This window comes from Eptatretus burgeri, chromosome 11 (assembly GCF_056783735.1).
Source record: "Eptatretus burgeri isolate ZD-2024b chromosome 11, Ebu_testis_v1, whole genome shotgun sequence".
Lineage (NCBI taxonomy): Eukaryota > Metazoa > Chordata > Myxini > Myxiniformes > Myxinidae > Eptatretus > Eptatretus burgeri.
In genome coordinates, this window is record NC_140971.1 from 52,490,427 (window position 1) to 52,501,657 (window position 11,231).

The window sequence follows — 11,231 nt, forward strand, 5'->3', positions numbered from 1 at the left end:
AACCTCGCCCTCGGTACTCGACGAAGGCTTCGAAGAGAGCACCGGCACACCTGAAGGTACGAACCGGAGATCCAGCCCGAGGTGCGCCAGCCAGTCCCGACCCAAAAGGACGGGCCCCTCCCCTCGCCCCACGAACACCGAGAGTAGGGCGCTTCGCCCCCGGTAAAGCACCGAGACGTCGGGCGCTGCAAGCGGCGCAACCGCTTCGCCGGTGTACGTGCGCGATGCGCGGGCAGCACGAGTGGACTCAATTCGTGCCTCGATCACTTCAACCTCCCCTGCCACTGATCTTGTCATCTCCGGATCAATTGGAAGCAGGTCTTGACCCGGGACGGAAGGATCGCTTCGCACACCGCCATCTATGACTGTAACGATGGGCGATGACTCTCGGCGCACACCCTGTAGACGACCTCGACTGCTCAGACCGCCGTCCGAGTGATTGCATTGCAACGCTCGCCCACGACCCGCGCCGCAGACCGTGCGCGTGGCCGTGCGTGCCTGGCCCATCGCGCTGACCCCCGGACCATCTGCTGTGCCCCGACCATCGAGACCCCGGACATTCTTCAGAGCTCGCGCGACGTCCCACGCCGCGTTCGAGCCGAAACGCGTGTCCTCGTTCTTTAGCCGTGGCTTTGCAGAAATCATTCCCCCGATCCGTCGTGCCTCAACAAAACGAACAGTGAGCGCGGCCCTTGCCCACTCGACGTGGCCGAAGTCGATTCCGACGAAGGCGGGCACGCGTACGTTTGCCGTGCACTGACCCTCTGCCATGCTCGTGCTGGCGAGACCCTTGGCTCCGTAGCCTGGAAGCGCACGGGTCATTTGCCGCCCTTGCAAATCCCATCCTCGTCGCCAACTGTAATGTACTGAATAGAAGATGCTTAGCAGGCAGACACGAGCGGGGGAACAGTCGAGCCGGGCTGTGTTGCACAAGCGCGAGCGCGGGCGTACTCTGCCCGCGGCTCTCCTTTATTACGTATGCACACGCACAAGCCGCGTTCGACTACTGCATTCCTACGACGCCTCAGGCGGCGCGCACACCTTATATCCCTTGCAGATACGATGACCACTCCGACCACTCCCACACCACCATGCCCTTCCCCGTAGGCCCGCAGACTCCACCACACTCACAATCTCCTCTCCCATCGATTATAGAAAGATGAATAAATAGCGTTTGGATTTTATAAATACGTAATCATTGCATCGATGTTATAATTTATAAATGAATAAACGAGCTCCTCTCAATTGTGATATATATATATATTTTTTTTCGGAACCGTGCGATTGTTTTAACAACATGAAAAGCTTCACCAAAAAAGAAATCTGTGTTTTAATTTCGACTGTAACAAAGAATTATTCGCGGAATTCTTCAATTCAAAGGTAATTTACTTGCTCGAAGGTAAACGTGGAAACATTGCTTCAGTTTGAAAGCCGATTTCCTTGAATCCCGATTTAGCACGATCCTGTTTTTTCGCGATGATATTTTATGGACCTCAACGATCGCATTATAACAGTGCCACACTGTCGTTTATTATCATTATGAAGTATTATTTACTGTACAGCGTACATAATTGTATGTGCTATTTTTATACGACTGGCAGCGCTACGTCGACAACATCACTCGGCGATAGGAATTTTTCAGCAACATTTTTTTTCTTTTTTCTTTTTTTCAGAGCTGGCAGATCCGTCGTATATGCGATCCGACGTTGCCCGGAACGTCGTTAAGCGGTGCATGACTGTATGTGTATGTGTATGTGTATATATATATATCCATATATAATCAGGTTTATCGCAATCGATGTAGCATCTTTTACACCACCTTATCGAACATGTTACACGAGTTCTTCATGCCAGTTGTTTGTGTCCTTTATGACATCCTTAAAAACAATTTTGTTTGACTGCCAGGCAAGCAGATAAAGTTAAAAAGAAGCATCTCTGCATGTGTGCGATTGGGACGGATTCAGAGCCAAAGTACCGCTCAACTACAGGTTTGTTTTCCGATTCATAACATAACATTCAATTTAAATCAAGTTCCTCGATCATAAAATTATTGAAGAAATGTAGAGACGGAAAGAGCACATTGGGCATCAACAAACAATCCCCGAAGCCAAAGCTGTACCCAGTGTAATCTTACACCCCCGCCAAGGTCGTACCATGGTAATACTATCAACATGCATGTGGTCAAAAGGCACAGCAGTTATTAAAGGTATCAAGAGTGTGTACAGCAAGTATGATAATGTGGTTGGATTACATTATGTAGAGATTGAATAAGAGATCATCTATGCATTGAAGAAAAACAGGGCAGGTAAAGACATTGATAAAACCAGGCTGAACAGTTTACATTTTGTATCCCATCGATAGGTCGGATCTGGAGTCAGATCTTCAACAAAATCTAATAATTTCGTCCTTGTCACACACCCAACCTCTCCAACAAATTTCAACCCAATCAGTTCCATAAAATTTTGAGATATCCTGTTGACAGGCAGACAGACAGACAGACAGACCGTGGGGAAAATGTAACCTCCATCCACCTTCAGTGATGGAGGAAATGAAAAGTGAAAAACGAGACAAACGATAAGGGGATAGAAGGGAGCATGTTCGGAAGAGAAAGGAAAGGGGAGGGAAGAGAAATGAAAGGTTGGGAGATACAAGTAACGAGAGGGAAGGGGGCATTTATGGAGGTCCACATGGAGAGTGAGGGAAGGGTGAATGGGGTTGGGAGTAAACAAAAAGTTCACCACGTTTGCATCGATAATAACAAGAAAGAGAGCAATCAGATTGCAGACCCTCACCAGGACTTGTTTTGTGTGGTGTTTGTGTACTGGTGAGTTTAGTAATTAATGATACATAATTAGAAATGTCACTTTATATCCGTCACGTTGTAACTGCTGGTAGTGATGTCTGGGTACCAATATGTCCTGCTTGATGCAACCCCGCTTTGATTGGACACCTGACCCGAACAACCAATGACGTTTTTTATTATTATTATTATTCAATTGAATTTAGAATGGGATTAAAATAAATTCAATTCAAATCAAATGGAAGACCAAATATAGGTCCAGTCCTGTATTGGAGTCATCAGAAGGAAAACAAACAAGCAAAATGAAAAGATGACATCATCAGGAGGAACCTGGACAGGATTCACATTTCAGCTGCTACTACTCAACCCTCAAACCCATCCAGGCACAGCCAAGTGAGTCTTATTCAAAGAAAAAAGAACCCAGATTCTAAAAATTCAATTATTCTGGCTGCCAGACCATTTGTCTGAGCAGGTTGAAATTTAAAACATATACATATATATATATATATATATATATATATATATATATATATATATATATATATATATATATATATATATATATATATATATATATATATACCCCATCCCGACTACATCATAATTGTGAAGTGTCACGTCAATTGATGAAGCGGTTCAAGAAAAAAATATTTTTAAAAGAATTTCGCTCAATCCAATGTGGCTGCCAGACCATGTGACATCAATTATTCATGAATACCCTGGAATACCCAAAGCTTGGGGAATATTTGTGTGAAGTTTCCCCTCGATCTGTCCAGATATTCTGGAGAAGAAGATTTTTTTATAGGTTTGAGGGTAAATCCAACATAGCTGCCAAACTATGTGACCTACGAAGACATATGTGTGAACACTTTGTTCCTCATGGATAGGCAGTCATATGTGTAAAGTTTCACCTCAATCTGTTCAGCCATTTCAGAGAAGATTTTTGAAGGTTTTTTTTTTTTAATTAAAAAAAAAAAATGTGGCTGCTAAACCATGTAACAGTTGATGTCATACGTTTTTTCTGTTGACCAATTTATCCCAAGAGGACCCTCAAAATTTTTCATACTGATCAGATGTAGCGTTCGATGTATGCAATTATCACGGCATAACGAAGGCACCTATGACATCATAATATAAACACACTTATTTCCTGTAGGGAGTACTTGACAGGTGCCAAATTTCAATTTTTTTATATGAAGCGGTTTCAGAGATACAGAGCTCCAATATTTCTCATTTTTTCCAACCTGGGTGCCACTCAACATGACCTATGACATCATAATTATCATTAAAACATTCTACATCAGTCAGCACATACAGTGCCAGCTGCAGGCTCTAATCAGCAGGGGGGCATTCATTTTTCCAAAGGGGACACTTTATTTTTCAACACCCCTATATATAGCAAGCAAATGCTCACCTATACAATAAACAACACAGTGAAAGTGCTTTTAAAAAGGCTACAAGTATAGGCTACTACAATTATGCACCAACAACAAATAAAATTATAGCATTATATCCAGAGACCCTGACAGAGAGCAACAACAGCAACAAATTAGGCTAATGCATTTTGCTAGTGCATAATTATCAACTAAAATATAAGAGACCTACGTGTGTTTTATATATTTATTTATTTATTTATTTATTTTACTGGGGGGTCACAACGTCTAATCTGGGTGGGAATTTCCCCCCAATGCCCCCCCGTGGGGCCGACTCTGGTCACATATCTGGTGAAAATTGTGTCAATCAACAAAAACAACAACAACAACAACAACAACAACAACAACAACAACAACAACAACAGAGAAAAGAACAAGTGTCACAGAAAAGAACAACAAAAGGCAGACACGTGCGTACACACATACGGGACTGATCGCTTCACCCCGCTTTTCGCTTCGCGAGCACGGGCTAATGACAATATTTTTGAAGATTTAAAAAAAAACAATAAAATAAATGGCTGCCAAATCACGTGACTAATGACCTCATCTATGTTTACCTCCACCACTGAAGGTGGAGGTGGTTATGTTTTCACCCCTTTCAGTTTGTTACTTGCAAAATCAAAGATTTTTCAAGTATATTGGTTGATCGATTTTGTTATCCTATCTGTCTGTCGCCTACAGGTCACAATTTTAAACCGATGTTCACAAAACTTTTCCACGTGGTAGAGTTTGTCACAAGGAAAAAGCATATTATTTTTGAGGTCAGAACGTCAAAAGGTCAACATCTTGGGTGGTATTTCTAAGTTCCTCAATTTTAATCCGATTGACTTGAAATTTGAAGAGGATTTATATTTCAGGTCACTAAATTCTACCAACAATTATTTTTGAGGTCATATTTGTGTTATGGATTTTGCAAGTGATATTTTCTGCATGACGTCTTCTTCTTGTTTGTCTTTTTGTTAATTGCCGGAATCCTTCGGATTTCGGCAATTATGTTGGTCGGTTGTGTGTGTCATTCTTTGTCTGTGTGTCTGTCTGTCTGTCTGTCTGTCTGTCTGTCTGTCTGTTTGTTTGTGCGTTTGTTTACCCTGTAGCAGCCACACCGTTTCAGCGATCATGACCAAACTAGGTACAGATGTTGGCCATGGTCCAACTTAGACACCTGTCGTTTTTGGTGAATCGAGGTCAAAGGTCAAGGACACCGAAAAACCGAAATTGTTATTTTCGCAATAACATCTGCTAAAATGGTCATATCGACTTCAAACCAAATCCAAAATGTGCATCTTCCAATACTGCATCCAACCATATGTCTCATTCAGGTGTCACACCAACACCCTTCTTAGCGGGCGGGGGTCGAATGTCAAGGGGGTCGGGTCAAAACTTTCAAATTGGGATAAAAATGCCATTTCAAGTCCGATTGACTTCCAAGTTATGATCATGACCAAACTAAGTGCTATAACTCATTAAGCAGTAGCACTATCGACTTATAAGAACCAAATTGATTTCCAGGTTTTTGTTTTTTCAGAGATCATGGAGATATGACAAAGTTATTCCGGCAATTCCTTGCTTAACGAGCAATTTCACTTGTTTGTTTGTGTGCAGGATATCTCAAAAAGTTTTGGAAGAATCTGGATGAAATTTTGTGGACAGGTTGGGTGTGTGACAAGGACAAACTGATTAGTTTTGGGTGAAGATCCAGATCCAACTACTCCAATTTTTTAACTGTTTCTTCACCATTGAGAGATAAGGCCAAAAACGATGTATAACACGATAGCCTATAAATTGTGGATGGATTTGGACAAAACTTGGTGGCATGTTGGGTGTGTGGCAAGGACAAATCGATTCAATTTTGGTGAAGATCCAAATCCGGATCTGGATACGAGAATTATTTAATTCACAAAGTGATTCGTCACCATTGAGAGATAGGGCCAAAAACGATATAGTACTGTATAGCATAATATTTCAAAAATGTAGTGGGCCTGATATGTTCTCATGGATCAGGAATTACCTGGTGGAGGTATGTGCTCTACCGATTGCCCTTCTAGTTTTTTTCTGTGGACCAATTTATCCCAAGATAACCCTCAAAAATTTTCAACTGATTGGACATAAAATTCTACAGATTCAACTATGATGTCATAATAAAGGCACCTATGAGGTCATGAAAAAAACAAAAACACATTCCCCATGAGGAGTATTTGAAATGTGCCAAGTTTCAAATTTTTCCTTGGTGCGGTTTCAGAGATAGAGGTCCAAAGTTTTTCCGCCATTCCAACATGGCTGCCAAATCACGTGACCTATGATGTCATAATTATCATTTGAAAATTCGACATGAGTAGTCGTTCCGATAGTGAAAATTGTGTCTCAATCCTATAAGCGGTTGCAGAGAAAAACATTAAAGTTCTGTGTGGACAAACAAACAAACATAAATGCAATACCCTCTCCTCTAGCAAGGGTAATAAATGTATGCGTGTGCGTGTGCGAGTGCGTGTGTGTCCTCCATAACTCCAAGACACTAAAACCAAAACCAAGCACCCTGAAACTTTGCATGCATAGCAAGAGTGAAAATTGGGTTGGGTGTTTGTTGGGTGTTTGTTGGGTGTTTGGGTGTTTTTTTTGTTTGCTTGGGTGTTTGGGTTCATTAAAATACCCCTTTTGAAGATAATTAATGGCCTTAGTTATCCCTTTCTCTCCCACCCCTATCCCTTTCTCTTTCTCTTTCTCTCCCAACCCTATCCCTTTCTTTCTCCGTTTCTCTTTCCCTTTCTCCCCCACCCCCTTCTCTCCCACCCCCACTCCCCTTCTCTCCCACCCCCACTCCCCTTCTCTCCCACCCCCATCCCACTCCCGTTCTCTCCCACACCCACTCCCCTTCTCTCCCATCCCACTCCCGTTCTCTCCCACCCCCACTCCCTTTCTCACCCATCCCCACTCCCCTTCTCTCCCACCCCCACTCCCCTTCTCTCCCACCCCCACTCCCCTTCTCTCCCACCCCCACTCCCCTTCTCTCCCACCCCCACTCCCCTTCTCTCCCACCCCCATCCCACTCCCGTTCTCTCCCACCCCCACTCCCCTTCTCTCCCACCCCACTCCCGTTCTCTCCCACCCCCACTCCTGTTCTCTCCCACCCCCACTCCCTTTCTCACCCATCCCCACTCCCCTTCTCTCCCACCCCCACTCCCCTTCTCTCCCACCCCCACTCCTCTTCTCTCCCATCCCCACTCCCCTTCTCTCCCATCCCCACTCCCTTCTCTCCCACCCCAAATTATCTCACCCTATCTGCTCTCTCCCACTTCCCCTCTGTCCTCTCTCCCTCTCCCCTCCTCTATCCTCCCCTCCATCCTCTCCTCTCCTCCCCTCTCCATCCTCTCCTCTCCCCCCATCCTCCTCCTCTCCTCCCCCTCCATCCTCTCCCTCTACTCCTCTCCTCCCCACTACTCTATCCTCCCCCTCCCCCTATCCCTCCCTCCATCCTCTCCCCTCCTCCCTCCCTCCATCCATTCTCTCCCCTCTCCTCCCCACCTCCATCCTCTCCCCTCTCCTCCCCACCTCCATCCTCTCCCCCTCTCCTCCCCACCTCCATCCTCTCCCCCTCTCCTCCCCACCTCCATCCTCTCCCCTCTCCTCCCCACCTCCATCCTCTCCCCTCTCCTCCCCACCTCCATCCTCTCCCCCTCTCCTCCCCACCTCCATCCTCTCCCCTCTCCTCCCCACCTCCATCCTCTCCCCCTCTCCTCCCCACCTCCATCCTCTCCCTCTCCTCCCCACCTCCATCCTCTCCCCTCTCCTCCCCACCTCCATCCTCTCCCCTCTCCTCCCCACCTCCATCCTCTCCCCCTCTCCTCCCCACCTCCATCCTCTCCCCTCTCCTCCCCACCTCCATCCTCTCCCTCTCCTCCCCTCTCCATCCTCCCCTCCCCTCTCCATCCTCCCCTCCCCTCTCCATCCTCCCCTCCCCTCTCTCTTTCCTCCCTCTCCCCTCCCCTCTCCATCCTCCCCTCCCCTCTCTCTTTCCTCCCTCTCCCCTCCCCTCTCCATCCTCCCCCTCCCCTCTCCATCCTCCCCTCCCCTCTCTCTTTCCTCCCTCTCCCCTCCCCCTCTCTCTTCCTCCCCTCTCCCTCTCCTCCTCCTCTCTCTTTCCTCCCCTCTCTCTCTCTCTCCCTCCTCTCTCTCTCCTCCCTTCCCCTCTCTCTCTCTCCTCCCCTCCCTCTCTCTCTCCTCCCCTCCCCTCTCTCTCTCTCCTCCCCTCCCCTCTCTCTCTCCTCCCCCCTCCTCTCTCTTTCCTCCCCCTCTCCTCCTCCTCCCCTCTCCATCCTCCCCTCCCCTCTCTCTTTCCTCCCCCTCCCCTCCCCTCCTCTCTCTTTCCTCCCCTCTCCCTCCCCCTCCTCTCTCTTTCCTCCCCTCCCCCTCTCTTTCCTCCCCTCCCCTCCCCCCTCTCTCTCTCCTCCCCTCCCCTCCCCCCTCTCTCTCTCTCTCTCCTCCCCTCCCTCAATATTCCAACCAGTGAAGAGGTTGTATGTGCTTGTACGTAATAAATAGATTGCCAAGCACAGCATTGGCGTTGCGAAATTTGTTGTGAAAGCGAAATATAAATCAATTGTGAGCTTGGGGAAGAAAAGAATGTTTGTGTCATTCAGGTTTGGCAAGAGAGCACAAAGGGTGGGAAGGAGTGGGAAGGTACGAGTGGGGCGGAGGAATGACCGAAAACATGGAGATCGAGAAACGAAACGTTGGGAGAAAGAGGTCGCAGAGAAAGCATGGAGGATTGGGGGGCGTGAGAGGGATGGGATGAGGAGGTGGGGGAGGGAGGCAGAGGGTGTACGATTCACAACAGGAAAGGAGGAAAAACGGAGCATGGATTTGTGTTCATCCATGACGGAGACGCCGGACTGGCCGAGCTCACCGTATATCCACGGTCAGGCTCCGAGCCCTCTTGACTAAACGCGGGTACAGCCACTTCCAGCATCTCGCCCTGAGGAGAAAACTCGCAGCGACTCGACCCCCGATCCCCGATCCCCGATCCCGCCGAGTGCTGGGAATGTGACACGACCCAGGACGGTCTGGGGGAAGGGAGGCGTGGCTAGGGGGTGGAGCTACACACCATTGGCCACGCCTTTCCTGCTTATTCCTCATTGCATTATTAATCTGCGCACGTTTATGCACCTTCACATACTGTACATCCAACGTACTGTACATCGAGTACTGTACATCCAACATACTGTACATCGAGTACTGTACACCGTTAATGACTCCGCTTAAGTAGTGAAACTGGTTTTGAAATACAATTCGGTCGAAAGAGAGCGGGGAGCATCCCCAGGTGTGTCCCCGGTGTTTAAACACCGCGCCCTTTTGTTATGGATGTGCTGTGCTTTCACGGTCCGCACGGTAAAACATTATTGGAGTACACAGCTGTACCCAGCCCAAGAACAATTATTACACAGAGTTGTGGAAATCATGGTGGGTTTCATGATCAAACCCACAGTGTGTATGATGCACATCCAGCACGTGATGGAAATAATGATCTTTTCATTAATTAATTCCTGAAAACACCTGACAAGCACAATGGTCGACAAGCTCTTATGAAGGTGGATGGAGGTTATGTTTTCACCCCTGTCTGACTGTCAACAGGACATCTCAGAGAGTTGTGGAGGTGACAAGAACAAGCCAATTCGATTTTGGAGGTCTGGATCCGGATCCGGCCATTCAATGGGATACAAAACTTTACTTGTTCAGCCAGGTGGAGGTAGGCGTTCTCGTTGAATGTTGACAACTCAACCTCCCTCTCAGCTATGGGGCCATGTTCATGGGACGACATTACTTGGAGCCTTGGACTGGGACAAATGCTGAAGCAGCTTTCTGGGCAAGGCACTACACTTGGTAGTTTGCCATTGCCTTCCCAGCGGTGCGAGTTGGGGCAGGAAATTGCCTAATGTGCTGACTGTTGTAACTGGATGTAAATGAGCCCAAAAACAACTTATTTCCCTGTCTCCCCACTCGCTTACCTCTGCTTTATCATCTTAAATGAATATATTAAACCTTTAAGAAGGCTGACATCCCAAATCCCTCCCACCTATTACCCATCAGACATTGATCTCTGATGAGAAGTTGAGTTAACCCATCAGACATTGATCTCTGAGAAGTTGAGTTAATTTTAAACCCCCACCCTCCAAATAGCACTCCACCAACGCACTCTAATCCTTACTCTTCCTCATTTGGTGCATCTCCTTGTACAAGTGTTCCAAATTTGATCCAAAGCTGGAGTGAACCACCTTCCCATCGTACTCTGATAGAATAAATCAATGCTGCAGACTTCAGGCATTCATTTCTCCAAACTGTTTGATCAGTTAAGTACCGTTTTATTTAACCTAACTCATAATATGCACTCCCAGCAGGAGTGAAATATGGTGTCAGCACCAGCTGCCTGCTCGAGGTCATGCTTCTTAGTGAGACAGATGTACAAGTCTCATTTTAGTGATGGTAACCCGTTCCCTGTGGGAGTTAAAAAAAAAGATGTTAATACCTATTGCAGCGGCAGGTTATCAGTGGTTAAACCACTTGCACTATTCTCAGTGTCCAGATAAATTGCAAGTCAACTTCCCATGGGATTATTTTGTTCATCACCTGTGTACCACAATCACACATGAACAATTTGGTGATTGGTCCAGGTGTTCGATTTGATAAAGATGTCAATATTTAGCTTTCATGGTGAAGATATATTCCTCATACCACCCAAAAGGCAAGGAATATGGAGTATCAACTTCAGATGGATAGATGGACACAATCTCAAATGAAAGATCAGGGTCATTTCGCAAGATTTCAATACCAGCCAGCACACAAACCTGCTTTCCAAGATATTTGGTTATGGTATTCAGAGGTTCTAACGGTAAGAAATTTCCATATAATACATGAAAACAGGTTGCTCTTGATGATCAAGAGGCTGGAGATATGTTTTATCAAGATGACCCTGCCTCAATATTTCCCAGAGCTGAATAGTATTCAAA

The 11,231-nt window shown here is 46.4% G+C and overlaps 1 protein-coding gene across 4 annotated transcripts in view; it reads right to left on the reverse strand.

Annotated features, from left to right (window-relative positions):
• Positions 1-9,314, reverse strand: part of SNX24 (sorting nexin 24) — a 102,667-nt gene extending 93,353 nt beyond the window's left edge. For 3 of the 4 annotated variants that reach the window (XM_085846441.1, XM_085846443.1, XM_085846444.1), the window contains exon 1: positions 9,134-9,314. In XM_085846441.1, the coding sequence (XP_085702567.1) occupies positions 9,134-9,196 (63 nt within the window). In that variant the 5' untranslated portion in view covers positions 9,197-9,314. The remainder of the gene's footprint in view (positions 1-9,133) is intronic. The other variant, XM_085846442.1, reaches the window with a different exon arrangement.
• Between the last annotated feature and the right edge of the window lie 1,917 nt (positions 9,315-11,231).